The 22,240-nt window shown below is 48.4% G+C and overlaps 1 protein-coding gene across 5 annotated transcripts in view; it reads right to left on the reverse strand.

The window, feature by feature from the left end:
- c2h7orf57 (chromosome 2 C7orf57 homolog) overlaps window positions 1–22,240 on the reverse strand; it is a 256,643-nt gene that overhangs the window by 71,014 nt on the left and 163,389 nt on the right. For 2 of the 5 annotated variants that reach the window (XM_072474998.1, XM_072475006.1), the window contains exons 7-8: window positions 8,225–8,346; window positions 3,297–3,447 (exon numbers count right to left, since the gene is read on the reverse strand). In XM_072474998.1, the coding sequence (XP_072331099.1) occupies window positions 3,297–3,447; window positions 8,225–8,346 (273 nt within the window). The remainder of the gene's footprint in view (window positions 1–3,296; window positions 3,448–8,224; window positions 8,347–22,240) is intronic. The other 3 variants (XM_072475015.1, XM_072475030.1, XM_072475023.1) reach the window with 3 other exon arrangements.

The following is a 22,240-nucleotide window of genomic DNA, read 5'->3' on the forward strand; positions in this document are numbered from 1 at the left end:
CCGAGCTGGGGATTGGCATTATTTGGGGTACTGGACGAGCCGGGAGTGCAGGAGGCGAAAGAGGCCGGTATTCTGGCCTTTGCGTCCCTGGTAGCCCGGCGGAGGATTTTGTTACTGTGGAAAGATGCGAAGCCCCCTAGTGTGGAAGCTTGGATCAATGACATGGCAGGGTTCATCAAGCTGGAGAGGATAAGGTTTGCCTTGCGAGGGTCAGTGCAAGGGTTTTTCAGGCGGTGGCAACCGTTCCTAGACTATCTCGCGGAACGTTAGGAGGAGGTCAGCAGCAGCAGCACAGGGTCCGGGGGGTGGGGGGGAGAGGCGGTTTCTTTTGGGGTGGCGTTTGCTTTAGGTTAAGGTGGGGGTTTTCCCTATTTGTATTTTTTACTGTTATATGGGGGTTATTGTATATGGGGGAAATCCAATGTATAATTTCTGCTTGTTGTGTTTTTGTTTCGTTTTTCGTGGTGGGGGGAGTTTTGTTGAAAATTTGTTGAAAAATTTGAATGAATATATATTTTTTTAAAAGAAATGCCCCTAATCGCCACATTCCAGTGCCTGTTCGAGTAGGCTGTATCACTGTACCTCGGTATAGTGGTGGCGCAACACACGGGTCATGGAACCAATTGCGACAGCATGTCCGACAAGGCCCCCATCTGCAACAACCACAGGTTCGTTCCGACGGCTATGGACGCTACCTTTAAAAAGGTGGAGACAGGATGAGGGGACGCTGACAGATAGGGACCTTTACACCAACCGTAGACTAACAACGCTCGAAGAACTGACAGAATGGTTACAGGTGACGGAGGGGTTGGGGAGGGGGGGGGGGGGGGGGGGGGGGAGTAACGAACTTAGGTACCAACAAATCAAAAACTTCCTATGAAGGGAAACATGGAGGTATCCATGACCACCACGACGATCACTGCTAGAGGGCCTGCTGGACGCGGACATCCTAGGGAAAGAGAACTGTGGTGACATGTACGGGCGACTGCGAAGAGGGGGCCGCCACCCAACTGGGGGAGACAAGGGAGAAGTGGGAGGAGGACCTGGGATTTGAAATAAGGTTGGGACTCTGGAGTGAAGCACTGCACAGGGTCAACTCCACCTCCACATGCGCAAAGCTAAACCTAATGCAACTAAAAGTGGTACACAGAGCCCACTGAACCAGAACCCAAATGAGCAGGTTGTTCCTGTAAGAAGAGGATAGATGCGAACGGTGCCAAGGAAGCCCGGCCAACCACGCCCACATGTTCTGGTCTTTCCCCAGACTTGCTGGGTACTGGACAGCCTTCTTCGAGGCAATGTCCAAGGTGGTGGGGATGAGGGTGGAGCCATGCCCAAGAGTGGCGGTCTTCGGGGTATCAGAGCAGCCAGATCGCTTCATGGGGAGGAGGGTGGATGCCATTGCCGTTGCCTTCCTGATCATCTGCCGGAGAATCCTGCATGCCTGGTGGTCAGCAGCACCACCCAAAGCTGCAGACTGGCTGTCCGACCTATCGGAATTTCTCCAGATGGAAAAAATTAAATTTGCCTTCCGAGGGCTGGAGGAAAGCTCTGCAAAATGTGGGAACCATTCGCTCAGTTGTTCCAAGACCTGCTTGTAACCAACAACTGTGAAGCCAAAGAACAGGAGGGGGTAGCCATGATATAGCAAGGGAAGGGGAGGGGGGGGCAGGGAAACATGGAACCCAACCATGTCTAACAAAAGAAGTATGAGACACCAATGGCAGAGGCAACAACCTGAACCAAAGGGACAAAGCAAAAGAGAAAACTGGTAGGAAACGAAATGGAGGAAACCGCAACCACCACTGCAAATAATGTCAAAAGACTACGATGCATGTCTGTAAATAGTTGAAGCCGAGCGATGTGTAAATAGTTTTAGTTTTACTTTTTATTTTCTCTTTTTGTCTCCTGCTGCTTGCACATATTTATATTTGTTTTGCATGTCAAAAACTCAATGAAACCATTTTTAAAAAACAACTCACATTAACAGGTTCTCTGCGTGGAGACCGGTGGATCCTCACCTCTGCGGTATGCGCCGGCCTCTATATAGGTGACCGCTCTATCCTCGGCCACCCCCGTAACCTCCAGGGCTCATTCCTCGAAGGTCGTGAGTATTTTTATATCTGTCACCCCTCCGCCAGTCTGGGTCCTCTCCTGGCAATTGTGGGACAGCTTATCCTGCTGAGGCAGAAAGGGCATCGTTATCCACATGTGTGGTTCACAGTGGTAGGGGTGGGGTGATGTGAAGGAAGTGTTGGGAAGGGTGAAGGGAAGATTGTGGGGATGAAGAGAGGGGGGCAAATGGAGGGTTGGGGGGTTGATTGCATTGCAAGCTTTTGGCGGGGGTGGGGTGTCAACTTACGCATGCGGCCCGGTGTCGGTCCTTCTTGCTAGCCCTGCTGGTCACGCTTCACGAGCTGACGGGCATTGCCACTTCATCCCAGGCGGCACTGGCTGCCCTGTGGCTCACTCTCCATGGCCCTCAAGGGAACAGGACACCCCTGCTGGCCTCGACCGCATCTCAGAGCCTCCCCAGATCCAGGTCTCCAAACCTTGGGGCTGGTCGTCTTGGCGCCATGGATGCGAGCTGATTGCGGTTGGCAAGTGATGTTTAAGTTTTGCTCAACTTTGTTAGCGGGGAGGTGGCGAGCGCGGTCCCGGCAAATCGGCTGCCGAGCTTTCATTTGCAGCGTGAAGTTTGTGGGGCCTCATTAAGTGGACCAATTAACGTTGTATTGCTTTGCCGGACTTCCGGGCCAAGCAGCGGGAGCTTGCGGCTGTGCCCGCTCGCTACCACACTTGGAAATCTTTCCGGAGAATCATGCCCAAGGTCCCCATAGAGTTTCCCATAAAATAGTGTTCATTGATAAAACGTAGTGTTATCAAAGCCAACAGAAGTTGGTTGGTTTTGTTGAGGTGGTACAATTATTTTCCACTGAGAATTCTAATGCATAGTAAAGGTTATAATACAGGCTTTCACCAAGATGCACCATTGTGTACATGATGCTGTCCCACCAGCATGAGGGAGAAGCCAAACAAAGGACAGGTGTGTTCCTCCACAGGAAGATTAAAATTGGCAAGTTAGACACTACATGCTAATCTCATGTTTTGAAGAGCTAATTATATATCATGAATAAGAGCAGCAATTAGGAATGGTACATATTGTGCAGACCTACAGAAACTAAAAAGAAAATATATTGTTAACCCTCACCACCTTGCTGCCATGTAAAGGCTGTAGATTTGCAAGGAAGTTGTTTGTCACTCAAAGGACTTTTATGTATGAATATACATCTTGCCTGTGTTCGCCAAAGATTTTGAAGAAAGAATCATTTTCTGCAGTAACTTTATTTTTTCCATTTCCTCTGATGCCAGTCATTCTCTTTCCTCTATACAAGGGCTGATTTTCCTCTGGCAAAACCTCATCTTTCACAGCAACTGAATGCTTTTCTAAAGAAACCAAATGTGGAGATTAGGGGGGACGTGGTGAATTGTTCAAACTGTGTATTTTACAATCAATATCTGTTAAACAAACACAACGAGGAATCCCTGGCCGAGATTATTTAGTGCCGCTAAAATTGCGGGCAGGTCAGGAACATTTGGAGAGCGGAGACTTTTAAATTTAGATGAGAAAAGAATATAACTTTAAAAATAAACATTTCTGTTTCTGAGACAAGGCAGATAGAGCGTGACTATCGAGCAGACTTTCCAATTATCCTTTTTCAGCTTTGGTTTGCTTGAGGGTACAGCCCATATTGGGCACTTTACTGGAAGCGTGTTGCATGGTGTCGGATGGAATGATTGCAATCTTTACAGGGGTGGTAAGAGACATTTTAAGGGAAGTTTTTTGATGATCTTTTTAGTGCAAAAGGTTTAACAATATTTGAATATTGTCAAAATATGAAGCTGCAGGAGACAAGAGCAACATGCTTCACAGATGAATGTCACGTGAGGGAGATATTAGGAAATTGGGTCCAGAAATGAGACCCTAATGTAACAGGCAATTTAGGGGTTAAACAGACCATTGTTCTTCAGGCCACTCCTGTTTGACCAGCTATTATCCCATTTTAGAGTCTGGTGGCCTTTCTATCCGTCAATGGGAGGTTAGTTGCACATCAATAGCATGGCTCTATGGGAGTCGGCAATCAAACAGCCAAGATAGCGCTGATGGGTTCAAGCCTGGAAACCCCAGCAGAGAACCTTTGTTTTAGGGGCTGGACAGAGCTTAGAGAGAGAGAGAGAAGGAATGCTTTCCTGAACAGTTACAAGGGAGAAAGCTTTGGAAATCGACCGAGAAGGTCATGAAAGTTGCCACTGAGGCAGGCTTTGGAAAAGGGTTCTGAACAAATGTCTGTACCAGAAGAAAAGTTGCTTCGTAAATGCAAGTATTGCTTTTGCCTGCCTGCAAAAGTGGCATGAAAGCTGCATGTTCTTTTATAGTGTTTAATGGGAACAAGTGCATTAAGGTTAAGAAACTACATGTAATATGTTACCGTTAGGTTTGAAGTTTAAAAGTTTAAATAGTGTTTTCTTTTCTTTTGTTTCAATAAAGTTGGTTTATAAAATAACCAAGCCCTATTTCTTATATTATCACTCCTGGAATGAATCGATCTTTACGCACCGTCTTAAAACTTTAAAAAGTGATGGCTCTGGTTCAGCCTCTGAGCCACTGTTGAGAGCTGACCAGGCATCTGTGCCATGAAACTTTGGAACTTGTGCATCAGGAAGTGTATGGAAGGATGGTTATTCTATTTGGGTCTGCCGGCCCCTCAATGTGCTGCAAGACCCATTTGGTCAATTAAGAAATTGCCAAATATATTTCAGATCATTGTTGTTTTAGCAGTGACAATTGACTATCTTAAAAAGTACAATCTTTGTGAAAACCTACACTTTTATAAATGTTCCAACACATGCAATTGTAACGAATATGTCAGTTGTCAAATAACAACTCAGGATGTTCTTAAACACTTATTATAAATGGTGGTTTTCTTCCTCAGGAGTTTGTGGTTGTATTTCTGACTAATTCAAGTCATTGAGACAAGAAAATATTGGGGGCGATTCTCGGCCACGTTGCGCCTGATGCAAATCTCACTGTCGGGAGAATTCCAGGAGAGGCCCGAAATGGGATTTGTACTTGGCATCAGTTTCCCACTCCAGCTGGCATGATCTACTCCACACCTTCACCGGCATGAATCATATTAGCATATTTAAATCTTGATTTAAATGTGCAGAATGTTTTAAGCCAGATTCTCCTGGCTCCTGAAATTCTCCCACTAGCTGGCGCAACGTGAAGCCATCACAAATCACCACTGGTTTCCGCAAACAGAGAACAGATGCGATGACCACGCCCGGGGGAGGGGGGTGGGGGGTGCTTGGAGGCTATTGCAGCCCCCGTGTGATTGGGGACATGGAAGGGCACTGCCCCCTGACACCTTGGCTGTGCCAGGCACTGCGAAGGGGCTGGGCCTGAAGGAGGGGGCCTGAAGGGGAGGGTGGGCCTGAAGGGGGGTGTGAGCCTGAACTGGGAGTAAACATTTGGCAAACCAAATTGGGGTATCTCTCACCGGAGGAGTCGCTAATACTCGCGATTGGGGGTTGGTCAGATGCTGGAGATAGAGATGGGGTCTTTGCTGGCAAGACATGGAGGCAGTGCGTTAGTCTGAGAATGGGGTGCCCTTTTCCGATCTCTGAGGAGCTAGACCTGCTGACATCTTCAGGCCTGCATATCTCATTCAGGGCACAGTTCACCCCAACCTCAGAAACAATGGGCGCGATTCTCCCAAAGGGAGACAAAGTCTCAACGCCGGAGTGAAAACCGGAGTGTTTCACTCCGGCGTCAGAGCCAGCTCCCAGCCCCCTATTCTCCCGCCCCCGGGGGGCTAGGAGCGGGGTCGTGTATTTTACGCGTGCTGGGCCGTGACGCATGCGCGGTTGCCGTCCTCCCCGAGGCCACCCCGCAAGAAGATGGCGGATGGATCTTGCAGGGCGGTGGAGAATAGGAGGTCCTCCTTTAGAGAGGTCAGCCCGCCGATCGGTGGGCCCCAATCGCGGGCCAGACCCCATCGGAGGCCCCCCCCGGTGAAGGAACCACCCTCCCCCCTTACATGCCCCCCCCACCAGCATTCCTGCACAGTTCCCACCGGCAGCGACCAGGTGTGGACGGCGCCGGCAGGAACCTGTCACGTCGGAGCGGCCGCTCGGCCCATTCGGGCCGGAGAATAGTGGGGGTACCGGCGATTCTCCGGCTGGCACGGCGCAGAACCCGACGGGGCCGTTCTCGCTGGTTGGGAGGATGGTGGGATGGCGTCGGACCGGCGTCGCGCGATATAATGGCGCGGCCGGCGATTCTCCCAACCGGCGCGGCCTCGGAGAATCGCACCCAATTTCTAAGTGTGGGTGGATTGCGATCTGGATCGCATCGAACCACCTGACTGGAATCACACCTCGATTGCTGCCGGAGACCACACTCACAATTTTAAGTGATTTTCTTCTTCCTGTTCCTGAAGTGGGCCTAAATTGTTGGTGCAACATGGAAGCAAAATGGCTAGAGTCCATTAGGCCAGGTTCCCACCCCAATTGCATTGGCCCCAAAGCTATTATTATAAAGTGCTGAATTTCCTAGCGATGGGAGGAGATGCAGACATAAAAATTACTCAAGTCATAGATAAGGGCAACTACCTCATAACAATTCTGCGATTTTTGCTTTTTTTTCTGGCTATTAGTGGCTGGTATCCCCATTTGCTTCGACAGTATAGATGTGTCACTTGGAATTCCTCTATCCTTCGTTAACTTGGAAGTGAGGAAGCAGAATTACAGGCTGTGGCGGGACATTGCTCACCCAGGAATCTAAGGAGGGCCCACCTTGTGGATCCCAAGACATTGCAATGAAGACCTACAACCCCATCTTTCTTTTCTCATTGCACCATTTCTCTGGCCTTAGGTATCCAGGCTCAATATTACAGGGTGGCAATGCATGATGTCCAGTAGCATTAGGGCAGCACGGTAGCATAGTGGTTAGCACAATTGCTTCACAGCTCCAGGGTCCCAGGTTCGATTCCCGGCTTGGGTCACTGTCTCTGCGGAGTCTGCACGTTCTCTCTAAGTGTGCGTGGGTTTCCTCTGGCTGCTCCGGTTTCCTCCCAAAGTCCAAAGATGTGCAGGTTAGGTGGATTGGCCGTGCTAAATTGCCCTTAGTGTCCAAAATTGCCCTTAGTGTTGGGTGGGGTTACTGGGTTATGGGGATATGGTAGAGGTGTAGGCTTGGGTAGGGTGCTCTTTCCAAGAGCCGGTGCAGACTTGATGGGCCGAATGTCCTCCTTCTGCACTGCAAATTCTATGATTCTATGAAGGGCTTCAAATGTTATATTATTGGTATAATTTGACAAAAGAGCTTGCCTCGTGTTGAACTAGTGACCCATGCAGTCCATTTTCATAGTAACTTCATTGCAGTGTTAATGTAAGCTTACTTGTGACACTAATAAAGATTGTTATTATTATAATGTCCATATGACTGGCACTGTTACCAGCACTGAATCCCCCACTATCAACATTTCCTGACCAGAAACTGAACTGGAACTGGCCATATAATTACCATGGCTTCAAGACCTGATCAGACGCTAGGAATTCCGCAGCAAGTAATTCAATCCTGACTCCCCAAACTCTGTCCACCATATACAAGGCACAAGTCAGGAGTGTGACAGAATACTCTCCGCTTGCCTGAATAAGTGCAGCTCCAACAACACTTAAGAAGCTTGAAACCATCAAAGCCAAAGCAGCCCACTTGGTTTGCACCCCATTCCATCCACCACCTTAAGTATTCATTCCCTCTACTACCCATCACCTGCGCACAGTGGCAGCAGTGTGTACCATCTACAGGAGCACTGCAGGAACTCATCAAGACTCCTTAGACAGCAGCTTCCAAACCTCCGACCACCGAGGAGGACAAGGGCAGCAGATACATGGAAACACCACCACCTGAAAGAACTCCCCAAAATAACTCACCATTCTGACTTCAAACTATATCACTGTTCCTTCACTGTCACTGGGTCAAACTCCCTGGAACTCCCTCCCTAACAGCAAGTGAGTGTAGCTACACCATATGGACTGAGCTATCAACAAGGAGGCTCACCACCACCCTCTCAAGGGCAATTAGGGATGGGAAATAAATGTTGCCCTAGCCAGAAAGGCCCACATCCTGTGAATGAATAAAGAAAAAATATTACAGTACCAATACTTTGCTCTTTGTTGCTCTTTACATCCTTACGTTCCGAAAACCAATCATCCGCATAGCCAAAACTAAGCAACTTGTGCATGCTAACTGGCGGTTCCTTTCTGCGTGAATATCTGTAACTTAGCAAAACCAAAACAGTATATTATAATATAGAAGATTTAACTAGCCAGGACATATCATATAAACTGCAGTTAATGTGAAATTAATTTACATACATCTTAGAAGTCATTTTGGAAACCAGCTTCTAAAAAAGGAAATCATGTAACAAAGTAATAGATATTTGAATTGACAGTGTTACAAGAGAGCACAATCATATTGTTACATAATTTGTTGGATTTAAGTGAAAACCATTAATCTATCAGATGAATAACCAAAGGCAGGTATTATGTGAGAGTACCTTTAAGACATGGATGTTTAAGCAATGTACCTTTAAGAAAACAGTGATGTCAGAGAGTGGGTGGAGCTGAGGTCAGGGCAGCCATTTTGCAGTTTTGTTTTGCAGTTTTAAAAACAGCTTGGGTGTGTCTGTGTTTTGCAGTGAGCTAAATCGCTGGCTTTGAAAGCAGACCAAGGCAGGCCGGCAGCACGGTTCAATTCCCGTAACAGCCTCGCCGAACAGGCGCCGGAATGTGGCGACTAGGGGCTTTTCACAGTAACTTAATTGAAGCCTACTTGTGACAATAAGCGATTTTCATTTTTCATTTCATGTCTGCCATAAAAGACCATCTCTGGATCGTTTGGGTGATTTAAACTCATAATAGTAAAACCTTTAACCTGGTGAGATACTGTTTAAAGGTGTTAAGTCTCTTGGAAGTTTGAAGGAACATTTTAAGGAGTTATTTACTGTTGCAATATTTTGTGAGTTATCTTTGAAGTAATCGGTGTTAAGAGATCCAATGTTTATTTAAGATGTTAAGTTGAGTTCATGGAATAAACAGTGTTTTGTGTTTAAAAACCCACGTGTCCATAATTGTAATCCCACACCTTGGGAAAAGCCGTGTGCTAGGAAAAGCAACAAATCCATTAAAGGGAGAGGTTGGTTGAACTCCATGATACATTTTGGGGTTCTGAAAACGCCTCGCCCATAACGCAGGTCAGACCTAAGCACTGTAATCTCCACCACCGGTCCCGAATCTACCCCAACCAGAATGGGAATTGAACCCTCTGCTGTTGACATCCATACTAGCCATCCAGCTAATCCGAGGAGCCTAAGTTGCTGTGACAACATACACTTTTACATGCGTCTTGTAGCCCTCAGCTATGAATAGTGATCAAGGTTCTAATGTTCTTTCCATCACATGATTGATCAGGAATCTCCCCCGCACGCCTGCCATTGACATCCGTTGCAAAGTCCTACAAATTGATACTGAACTTGTTTGGCCATGTGATGAATGTACCTTCATTGTCCATCAAGTCCTACAGTGGGACTTGAACCCTGATTGTAAGTTTCATGGTTTATTTCACAACTTGGTCACATAGAATTCCTACAGTACAAAAAGAGGCCATATGGTCCATTGAGTTTGCACCATTCCTTTGAAAGACCACACCTATATACTCACCCTAAGGGACAATTAAGCATGCCCAATCCACCTGCATATCTTTGGACAGTGGGAGGAAACCGGAGCACCCGGAGGAAATCCACGCAGACACGGGGAGAACGTGCGAGGCAGCAGTGCTAACCATTGTGCCACCGTGCCGCCCCATAATCGAGCTGCATAGAAGTTTAATAAATATTACAGGGGCCCTGCATTGTTGGAGGTGCTGCCTCTTGCTAAGCCATTACACTGAACTCCCGTCTGCCTGATGAAGGGGACACTAAAGATCTCATTGCACTATTTGAAGAGCAGCAAGTTTTCCATAATCAACATTTATCACTGATTCAACTCATTTAATGTTTTTAGGTGCATGTGCAGAGATCATGCTGTGTTTGTCTATATAACAATGACTACACCTCAAAAGAATTAATTTGCTATGAAGCACCTTAGAAGGTACGAAGGAGGTAAGAAAGAACTTGCATTTATATCACAGTTTAAAGGATTAAGATATAAGGAGAGATGTCATCAACTAGGTTTGTGATCCTCTGAGTTTAAAAGATTCAAGGATGAACTAATCTATAATTGTAAATGCCTTCAGGGATTTGAGTGAGTGGATAAAGAGAATATTTTTCTGGGGGTGATGAAGGGTACCACTGGGAGTGGAAAACATAAGATTAAATTTAGGCCATTTAGGAGTGAAATCAGGAAGTACCTCTTGAAACATACTGTAGTGGGAATTTGAAACTTGCTTCCCCAGAAGGCTGTGTGTACTGGATCAATTGAAATTTTCAAGGCTCAGGTTGATAGATTTTTGTGAGGCAATGATATCAAGGAATATGGAAAAAAGACTGGTAAATGGAAGAAGGCATGATCTAGTTGAATGGAATAACAGGATTAAGGAGCTTATTGGCCTCGTCCTCTTTCCATTTTCTATATGCCATCTTTCACATTCTCAGCATGTCCCAAAATGCTGCACAGCCATTGAAGCACTTTTGAAGTGGAACCACAGTTATTATGTAGGTAAGCCTGCCAGTAAGTTTGTGCATAGCAGCATTCTGCATCTGCATTGAGGTAAATGACCATCAACTCCCTTTTAGGGATATTAGTTCAGGGACAGTGATGGCCAGGACATCCCCCTGCTTTACATGGTACCATGGAATCTTTTACTTCTACCTGACATGGCAGTCTCGGTTTAACTTCTCATTGGAAAGATGGTACCCCTGATAGTAAAGCAACCCTTCGGGATGACACTGAATGTTAGCCAAAATTATAGGCCCAAGTAACAGGAGCGAGGCTTGAACTAATGATCATCTGACTCAGAGGTGAGTGTGCTCTGATTGAGCCAATGCTGACAGTCGTGAAGTTCTTTCTTTTCATGTTTTTCTCACTCCACCAAATCCTCGCTTCCAAGCACTTAGTTGGAGAAATTTGTTCACATTGTACTGTTTCTCTGATTGACAAACACTGCACCAGCCATGCATTGCGCTACTGGCCCCTGGGGACTTGAGGTAGCATGTTGTACAAACACATTTCCCGCCCGCCCTCCTACACCTTTCTGTTTTGTTTCCCATGATCACTTTTTAGGTTAAACACAATAAAATGTGTGGCATTATAATTCCAAACTGTATATTAAACGTTAACTAATAAACAAAACCTGACCTTATGGAATCAGGAAAAAACAGTGGGGCCAAATTTATCAAAATAGGATTTATTATCCAAACAAACACATATTCATATTTTCCAGTCATACAGCAGAACACGCAGCTAACAGACATTTCAGTGAACAGAGAATGGAGTAATAGGTAGGCTATAAAAATGGAGAGATTAAAAGACACTGACACATGCCAAGAATTACACAGAATTCTTCCTTAACAAAAATATTTGTTCAACATGGTTTCATGGATATAATGTTCTACAAATATAAAATGCCTGCTTGGACATGAACTATTAATACAAATAAAAATGGTTATGCAATCAACCAGAGAATGATACCGTTCCCCTGTTTATGTCACAACATCCTCTTCATGGTCAAATGAGCCAACTGCACTTAAAAATACAGGCACTGAAAGTCCACGGGGCCATCCTGCCACTGTAGGTGCCAAGAGTGCCCGTCTGTGACCTCTAACCCTCGCTGCACTAAAATACCCAGTGACTGCGCCACTATGGGTGCATCAATGACACTAGCTAGATGTGGGATCTGGAAATGCTGCTCTGGCCAGCTGCCTGAGGAGTTGGCAGTACCTATACACCTGTCTCCATGCAGCTTGCCCTTGTGTTTTTATTGGAGGATAGCCTTCATTATGAAAATGAGCCACCCTTATTTGGTGCTTCTCATCCAGCAGTCCCGCCAACCTAATGATGCAGTGCTGTCGAGATATCTTTAGAGTAGCATGGTGATCAATGAGTCAACATTTCAGCCACTGCTGCAACTTACCCTTTAGGGTTGCAACACTTAAGAACTGCTGCCGTGTTTGATTTTCTGTTCCTGAGTCATGTGTATCACAGGTCAATCTCCGAGTCTGTTATAACCTGCCTGCTTACCATTGGCTGGGGACTAATGACAATCCCACAATCCTGTGGGAGTATGAGCTTCCCCAATGAGGGGTGGGGCGGAGAAACCATTAGTAAACTCCTAGTATAAATAAAGCTGGCCAGTTTGGAAACAGAGGAAGGAGTGTGCAGCAAGGGAAGTTGCTGCTGCTGTTATATATATATATATATATATATATGTATATATATATATATGTTATTGTAAATAAATGTTATTACTTTGTATCCTTAAAACTCGTGCTGGATTCTTCGTGGCCCTCACAAAACTGACGACGAGGGTTAAAGTGAATCGCTGTCTACACTGCTGAAGCCACCTCCCTGGATTTTTCTTGGATACAGGTTGGAAGTTGTTTTCTATTATACCATGCCGCTGTACGGACGTTTGGATGTTTTTGATGCTGCGCTGGAAAGCTGGAACCAGTGCACACGACGGATGCGTTACTATTTCCGGGCAAACAATATCACCGAAAACGAGCGCCAGGTGGTCATATTGCTCACCGCCTGCGGCCCGCATACGTTTGGGGTGATTAGGAGCCTTACGTACCCAGCTGCGTCGGACACCAAAACGTTTGATGAACTTGTGAATACAGTGGGGCAAAATTTTAACCCAACCCCATCCACGATAGTCCAGCGTTACCGGTTTAATACCGCTGAGAGGACCCCTGGAGAATCCCTTGCCGATTTTCTATCCAGGCTACGCAGGATTGCGGAGTACTGTGACTATGGTGAGACCTTGTCAGAAATGTTTGGTTTGCGGTATTAACAATGTGGCCACCCAGAGAAAGTTGTTAGCTGAGCCAACATTGACTTTTCAACAGGCCATTCAAATAGTATTGTCCCGAGAGAGCGCAGGAGCTACAGGGAATGGAAGTGCATGCCTTGGGGCGCAACCCCTTCCGCCCGAAAACGTCCCCCCGCACTCCTGCGGTACCTTGGGCGAGGCAACGTCCGGACCGACGCCAGTGGCCGTCGGACATTCCTCCCTGAAGGGAGCCTTCTCCCGAACCAATGGATGAGGAGCCATGTCCGTGTCAGACTTGTAGGCGCCGGCCCCGTCACGGACGGCGGTACTGGGGGCGCCAGAGGCGCCGTCGTTCTGACCGAAACTGGGACCAGCCCAGGGGCCGTGACTGGGACCAGCCCAGGGGCTGTACCTTCCATGTGGATGAACCTGCAGCGACTACTCCTGAGGACGTGGAGACGACTGCCTGCAGCTGCATTGTGTGGCAGCTCCCCGTGTGGCCCCCATTAAGGTGACAGTATGGGTCAATGGCCACCCGCTTGAGATGGAGTTGGACACTGGCGCAGCGGTCTCCGTGATCGCCCAGAGGACATTCGACCGCATCAAGCAGGGTATACAGACCCTTACATTAACCGACTCACAGGCCAGGTTGGCCACCTACATGGGGGAACCACTGGACATTGCAGGAACTACAATGACCCCTGTTGTTTATGGACGGCAGGAGGGGCGTTTCCCACTTATCGTGGTGCGCGGCCATGGGCCCAGCCTGTTGGGTCGGGACTGGTTGCGCCATTTGCGGTTGCAATGGCAGCACATCCTCCAAACCGTTTCTGAAGGGTTCACTGAGGTGCTAGGACGATACCCAGATGTATTCCAGCCTGGTTTGGGGAAAATAAAAGGGGCCGTAGCCCATATCCAAGTCGAACCAGGAGCCACGCTCTCGTTCACAAAATTAGATATGAGTCACGCCTACCTGCAGTTGGAGCTGGACCCTGCCTCCCGATGAATATACACGGTTGCCCTTTGGAGTATCCTCTGCCTGCGCAATTTTTCAATGTGTTATGGACGGCATTTTGAGAGGTTTACCACGTGTTGCTGTCTACTTAGATGACGTTTTGATTACAGGGACGTCGGAGCAGGAACATTTGGAAAATCTGGAGGCTGTCCTTCGATGCTTTTCGGAGGCTGGAGTCCGCTTACGTCGCACAAAGTGCGAATTTCAGGCAAAGGAAGTAGTCTACCTAGGTTATCGGGTGGACCGCGAAGGTTTGCACCCCGTCGCAGAGAAGGTGCGTGCAATTCAACAGGCCCCCGCCCCGACTGACACTTCGCATCTTCGTTCTTTTCTCGGTCTCGTAAACTATTACGGGAAATTCCTCCCCAATCTGGCAACTACGCTGGCCCCTTTGCACCTTCTGCTAAAGAAAAATCACACCTGGGTTTGGGGTCAGCCGCAAGAAACCGCTTTCCGGCGGGTAAAGCAACAATTGTCGTCGTCTGGGTTACTAACCCACTATGATCCTGGAAAGCCTTTGCTCATCACATGTGATGCATCCCCGTATGGTATTGGGGCCATCCTGTCCCACAAGATGGAGAATGGGGCCGAGCGACCGATAGTTTTCTCCACCCGCACATTGACAGCAGCGGAGAAAAAGTACGCGCAGATCGAGAAGGAGGGCCTGGCAGTGGTTTATGCGGTGAAACGCTTCCACCAGTACGTGTATGGCCGCCATTTCACTATCGTGACTGATCATAAGCCTCTGCTGGGACTTTTCAGAGAGGATAAGCCAATACCGCCCATTGCTTCCGCACGGATCCAGCGCTGGGCTTTGTTGCTTGCTGCATACGAGTATTCTCTGGAGCACAAACCAGATATGCAGATAGCAAATGCCGACGCACTGAGCCGATTGCCTTTATCGACCGGCTCCATGTCGACCCCCACGACCGGTGAGGTGGTTGCAACCCTAAATTTTATGGACACCTTGCCATTCACGGCATCACAGATCCGTGAGTGGACCCAGACGGAGCCAGCCCTGTCAAAGGTTCGGCACATAGTCCTGTATGGTGGGCAGCATAGACAGCTCCCAGGCGAGTTGCGGGCATTTTCCTACAAGCTGTCAGAATTCAGCGTGGAAGACAGCATCCTCTTGTGGGGGACGCGTGTGATTGTCCTGGAAAAAGGCCAGGAGCTGATACTAACAGACTTGCACAATGGGCATCCAGGTGTGACCAAAATGAAAATGTTGGCCCGGAGTTATGTCTGGTGGCCAGGCCTCGACACCGACATTGAGAAGGTGGCCCAAAACTGCTCCATTTGCCAGGAGCATCAGAAGCTTCCGCCGGCCACGCCCCTACATCATTGGGAATGGCCAGGGCGGCCTTGGGCACGCTTGCATGCAGATTTCGCAGGCCCTTTTCAAGGATCCATGTTCCTTCTATTAATTGACGTCCAGTCTAAATGGCTATAGGTGCATAAGATGCAGGGGACAACGTCCTGCGCAACAATTGAAAAGATGCGTTTGTCGTTTAGTACGCATGGCCTCCCCGAGGTGCTGGTCACGGATAACGGCACTCCATTCACGAGTGAGGAGTTTGCGAGGTTCACGAAGATGAACGGCATACGCCATATCCACACTGCCCCTTACCACCCGGCTTCAAATGGGTTGGCAGAGCGCGCAGTGCAGACATTAAAAAGAGGCCTAAAGAAGCAGTCTTCCGGATCAATGGACACGAGACTGGCTCGCTTTTTGTTTACGTATAGGACCACCCCCCATGCGGTGACTGGGGTAGCTCCCTCAGAACTCCTAATGGGCCGGAGACTTCGCACCCGCCTTAGTATGGTTTTCCCGGACATTGGCGCAAAAGTACGCCGTACACAAGAACGGCAGGGACAGGGATTTTATCGGCATCGGCCGATTCGGCAGTTTGCACCCGGTGACCCAGTGTTCGTTCGGAATTTTGCTGGTGGTGGCCAGTGGGTTCCTGGTGTAATCTTTCACCAAACGGGCCCTATATCTTACCAGGTGCAAGCCCAGGGTCGTCTCCAGCGCAAACATGTAGACCACGTTCGGTCCAGAAGACTATCCCCTCAAAAGATTCCCCGCCCCCGGAGCTCATTTCTACAGCCGCAGAGACCATAGAACATAGAACAATACAGCGCAGTACAGGCCCTTCGGCCCACGATGTTGCACCGAAACAAAAGCCATCTAACCTACACTATGCCATTATCATCCATATGTTTATCCAATAAACTTTTAAATGCCCTCAATGTTGGCGAGTTCACTACTGCAGCAGGTAGGGCATTCCACGGCCTCACTACTCTTTGCGTAAAGAACCTACCTCTGACCTCTGTCCTATAACTTTAAACTGAGGGGTAATAGATATGTCCCCTCGTGCCAGCTATTTCCATCCGCGGGAGAAGGCTCTCACTGTCCACCCTATCCAACCCCCTGATCATTTTGTATGCCTCTATTAAGTCTCCTCTTAACCTTCTTCTCTCCAACGAAAACAACCTCAAGTCCATCAGCCTTTCCTCATAAGATTTTCCCTCCATACCAGGCAACATCCTGGTAACTCTCCTCTGCACCCGCTCCAAAGCCTCCACGTCCTTCCTATAATGCGGTGACCAGAACTGTACGCAATACTCCAAATGCGGCCGTACCAGAGTTCTGTACAGCTGCAACATGACCTCCAGACTCCGGAACTCAATCCCTCTACCAATAAAGGCCAACACTCCATAGGCCTTCTTCACAACCCTATCAACCTGGGTGGCAACTTTCAGGGATCTATGTACATGGACACCTAGATCCCTCTGCTCATCCACACTTTCAAGAACTTTACCATGAGCCAAATATTCCGCATTCCTGTTATTCCTTCCAAAGTGAATCACCTCACACTTCTCTACATTAAACTCCATTTGCCACCTCTCAGCCCAGCTCTGCAGCTTATCTATATCCCTCTGTAACCTGCTACATCCTTCCACACTATCGACAACACCACCGACTTTAGTATCGTCTGCAAATTTACTCACCCACCCTTCTGCGCCTTCCTCTAGGTCATTGATAAAAATGACAAACAGCAACGGCCCCAGAACAGATCCTTGTGGTACTCCACTTGTGACTGTACTCCATTCTGAACATTTCCCATCAACCACCACCCTCTGTCTTCTTTCAGCTAGCCAATTTCTGATCCACATCTCTAAATCACCCTCTATCCCCAGCCTCCGTATTTTCTGCAATAGCCTACCGTGGGGAACCTTATCAAACGCTTTGCTGAAATCCATATACACCACATCAACTGCTCTACCCTCATCTACCTGTTCAGTCACCTTCTCAAAGAACTCAATAAGGTTTGTGAGGCATGACCTACCCTTCACAAAGCCATGCTGACTATCCCTGATCATATTATTCCTATCTAGATGATTATAAATCTTGTCTCTTATAATCCCCTCCAAGACTTTACCCACTACAGACGTGAGGCTCACCGGTCTATAGTTGCCGGGGTTGTCTCTGCTCCCCTTTTTGAACAAAGGGACCACATTTGCTGTCCTCCAGTCCTCTGGCACTATTCCTGTAGCCAATGATGACATAAAAATCAAAGCCAAAGGTCCAGCAATCTCTTCCCTGGCCTCCCAGAGAATCCTAGGATAAATCCCATCAGGTCCCGGGGACTTATCTATTTTAAGCCTGTCCAGAATTGCCAACACCTCTTCCCTACATACCTCAATGCCATCTATTCTATTAGCCTGGGGCTCAGCATTCTCCTCCACAACATTATCTTTTTCCTGAGTGAATACTGACGAAAAAATATTCATTTAGTATCTCGCCTATCTCTTCAGACTCCACACACAATTTCCCATCCCTGTCCTTGACTGGTCCTACTCTTTCCCTAGTCATTCGCTTATTCCTGACATACCTATAGAAAGCTTTTGGGTTTTCCTTGATCCTTCCTGCCAAATACTTCTCATGTCCCCTCCTTGCTCGTCTTAGCTCTCTCTTTAGATCCTTCCTCGCTACCTTGTAACTATCCATCGCCCCAACTGAAACTTCACACCTCATCTTCACATAGGCCTCCTTCTTCCTCTTAACAAGAGATTCCACTTCCTTGGTAAACCACGGTTCCCTCGCTCGACGCCTTCCTCCCTGCCTGACCGGTACATACTTATCAAGAACACGCAGTAGCTGATCCTTGAACAAGCCCCACTTATCCAGTGTGCCCAACACTTGCAGCCTACTTCTCCACCTTATCCCCCCCAAGTCACGTCTAATGGCATCATAATTGCCCTTCCCCCAGCTGTAACTCTTGCCCTGCGGTGTATACTTATCCCTTTCCATCATTAACGTAAACGTCACCGAATTGTGGTCACTGTCCCCAAAGTGCTCTCCTACCAGAGACAAGGGAAGGTAGTTCTCACAATCTTCCACTGGTGCCTCACTCAAAGCCTGCGCAGGTCGTTACCGAACCGAATGGAGATAGAGACGCTGACATATGACGGAGGCAGCAGACTCTGACTCCGAGATGGAGACACAGGATGCATCAGAGGGGGAATCCTCGGGTCCACGGGCCGTGGATGTACAACCGTTGCGCCGTTCATCACGGAAGCGCCGGTCTCCGTCTCGTTACACGCTGCCTGATCCAGCGCCGCGTGCAAATGGTATCCGGCCTGCGGCAAAACGAGTCTGACGCCCTCCTTCGCCAGGGTCTTCGGTGGATTCCTTGGACTTTGGGGGGGAGGGATGTTATAACCTGCCTGCTTACCATTGGCTGGGGACTAATGACGATCCCACAATCCTGTGGGAGTATGAGCTTCCCCAATGAGGGGGCCGGAGAAACCATTAGTAAACTCCAAGTATAAATAAAGCTGGCCAGTTTGGAAACAGAGGAAGGAGTGTGCAGCAAGGGAAGTTGCTGCTGCTGTTATATATATATGTTATTGTAAATAAATGTTATTACTTTGTATCCTTAAAACTCGTGCTGGATTCTTCGTGGCCCTCACAAAAGAGTCCAAGTTTCTTATCTGCCAGCAGCTATTTAAATGAGAAGGAAAATTTCGAGCACTACATGCAGAGCTGACTGTACAGTGTACCAGCTCAATCCATTTTCGGCAGACAAATCAGCCCCAAAAAGTAAATGCTGCAGAAAAACATTTAGGTCCACGTTCCCAGAGATATTGAATTTTTTTTATTTGTTCACGTAATGTGAGCAACCCTGGCGAGGGCAGCATTTAATGCCTATCCCTATTTGCCTCTGCGAAGAGTGGTGAGCTGTCTTTTTGAACCGCTGCAGTTCTAGTGGTGTAGGTACACTCATAGCACTGTTAGGGAGGGGTTTCCAGAATTTTGACCCAGCGACAGTGAAGGAACGGCGATAATAATATATTTCGAAGAAGAAAGGGAAATATAGTTTCAAAAAGGAATGGTTATATAGTTCGAAGAAGGAATGGCAATATAGTTCTAAGAAGGACCGGCAATATAGTTCCGACAAGATACGGTGACGTACCCACCCAAAAAACACTGACAGCCACCTTCCAGTCCTGGAACCAGCTATGGCAACAATTTGGCCTGACCAAAATGTCGGACAAAGCTCCCATCTGCAACAACCATAGGTTCACACCAGCGCTGACTGACACCACCTTTAAAAAGTGGGGACAGGACGGAGGGACACTGACAGTCAGGGACCGATACACGGACGGCAGGATCGCAACAATGGACGGACTGACACAGAATTTCCAGCTAGTCAGGGGGAACGAGCTAAGGTACCTGCAACTCAAAAACTTCCTATGAAAGGAGACAAGGACGTATCCACAACTGCCACGACAGACATTACTGGAAGGGTTACTGGACACAAGCATTCTAGATAACGGGAACTGTAGGACATGTTTGACCGACTGGTAGAAAGGGCCGACACTGCACTGGATGCAACAAGAATGAAATGGGAGAAGACCTGGGGATTGAAATAGGATGGGGACTCTGGAGCGAAGCACGCATAGGGTCAGCTCCACCTCCACGTGCTCAAGGCTCAGCCTGATGCAACTAAAAGTGGTACATAGAGCCCACTTAACAAGAACTCGTATGAATAGGTTCTTCCTGGACGTGGAGGATAGATGTGAATGGTGTCAAAGAGGCCCGGACAACCACGCCCACATGTTCTGGTCTTGCCGCAGACTTACGGGGTACTGGATGTGGTAAACCACTGTGTTCTGATATTAGAGGTTGTACGGTAGAACCTGCACTACAGGTTCACCTGTGGCCCCTGCATGCTAGCTCCGCCCAGGAGCCGGGTTATAAATATGTGTGGTCTCCAGCTCGCAGCCATTTCGTCAGCTGCTGTGGGAGGCCACACATCATGGGCGAGACTCTCCGACCCCCCCACCGGGTCGGAGAATGGCCGGGGGCTGGCGTGAATCCCGCCCCCGCCTGTTGCCGAATTTTCCAGCACCGGATATTCGGCGGGGACGGGAATCGCGCCGCGCCTGTTGGCGAGCCCACCCCGCCCGCGATTCTCAGGCCCGGATGAGCCGAAGTCCCGCTGCTAAAATGTCTATCCCGCCGGTGTAGATTAAACCACCTACCTTACCGGCGGGACAAGGCGGCACGGGCGGGCTCCGGGGTCCTGGGGTGGGCGCGGGGCGATCTGGCCCAGGGGGGTGCCCCCGCAGTGGCCTGGCCCGCGATCGGGGCCCACCAATCCGCGGGCGGGCATGTGCCGTGGGGGCACTCTTTTCCTTCCGCCTTCGCCACGGTCTCCACCATGGCGGAGGCGGAAGAGACTCCCTCCACTGCGCATGCACGGGAATGCCGTCAGCGGCCGCTAACGCTCCCGCGCATGTGCCGCCCGGAGATGTCATTTCCGCGCCAGCTGGCGGGGCACCAAAGGCCTTTTCCGCCAGCTGGCGGGGTGGAAATTTGTCTGGCGCGGGCCCCTTAAGGTTGGGGCTCGGCCCCCCAAGGTGCCCGACTGATTTGCGCCGTTTTGGGCGCCAGTCGGCGGACAACACGCCGATACCAAAGCAAAAAAGCAAAGGTGACATGGTTCAGAGAAGGAACGATGATATAGTTCCGAGAAGGAACGGTGATATAGTTCCGAGAAGGAACGGTGATATAGTTCCGAGAAGGAACGGTGATATAGTTCCGAGAAGGAACGGCGATATAGTTCCTAGAAGGAACGGTGATACAGTTCCGAGAAGGAACAGTGATATAATTCTGAGAAGGAACGGTGATATAGTTCTGAGAAGGAATGGTGATATAGTTCCGAGAAGGAACGGTGATATAGTTCCGAGAAGGAACGGTGATATAGTTCCGAGAAGGAACGGTGATATAGTTCCGAGAAGGAACGGCGATATAGTTCCTAGAAGGAACGGTGATACAGTTCCGAGAAGGAACAGTGATATAATTCTGAGAAGGAACGGTGATATAGTTCTGAGCAGGAACGGTGATATAGTTCCGAGAAGGAACGGTGATATAGTTCTGAGAAGGAACAGTGATATAGTTTGGAGAAGGAATGGTGATAGAGTTCCGAGAAGGAACGGTGATATAGTTCTGAGAAGGAACGGTGATATAGTTCCGAGAAGGAACGGTGATACAGTTCCGAGAAGGAACGGTGATATAGTTCTGAGAAGGAACGGTGATATAGTTCCGAGAAGGAACGGTGATATAGTTCCGAGAAGGAACGGTGATACAGTTCCGAGAAGGAACGGTGATATAGTTCCGAGAAGGAACGGTGATACAGTTCCGAGAAGGAACCGTGATATAGTTCTGAGAAGGAACGGTGATACAGTTCCGAGAAGGAACGGTGATATAGTTCGGAGAAGGAACGGTGATACAGTTCCGAGAAGGAACGGTGATATAGTTCCGAGAAGGAACGGTGATATAGTTCCGAGAAGGAATGGTGATATAGTTCGGAGAAGGAACGGTGATATAGTTCGGAGAAGGAACGGTGATATAGTTCGGAGAAGGAACGGTGATATAGTTCCGAGAAGGAACGGTGATATAGTTCCGAGAAGGAACGGTGATATAGTTCCGAGAAGGAACGGTGATATAGTTCCGAGAAGGAACGGTGATATAGTTCCGAGAAGGAACGGTGATATAGTTCCGAGAAGGAACGGTGATATAGTTCCGAGAAGGAACGGTGATATAGTTCCGAGAAGGAACGGTGATATAGTTCCGAGAAGGAACGGTGATATAGTTC

Source organism: Scyliorhinus torazame, chromosome 2 (assembly GCF_047496885.1).
Source record: "Scyliorhinus torazame isolate Kashiwa2021f chromosome 2, sScyTor2.1, whole genome shotgun sequence".
Lineage (NCBI taxonomy): Eukaryota > Metazoa > Chordata > Chondrichthyes > Carcharhiniformes > Scyliorhinidae > Scyliorhinus > Scyliorhinus torazame.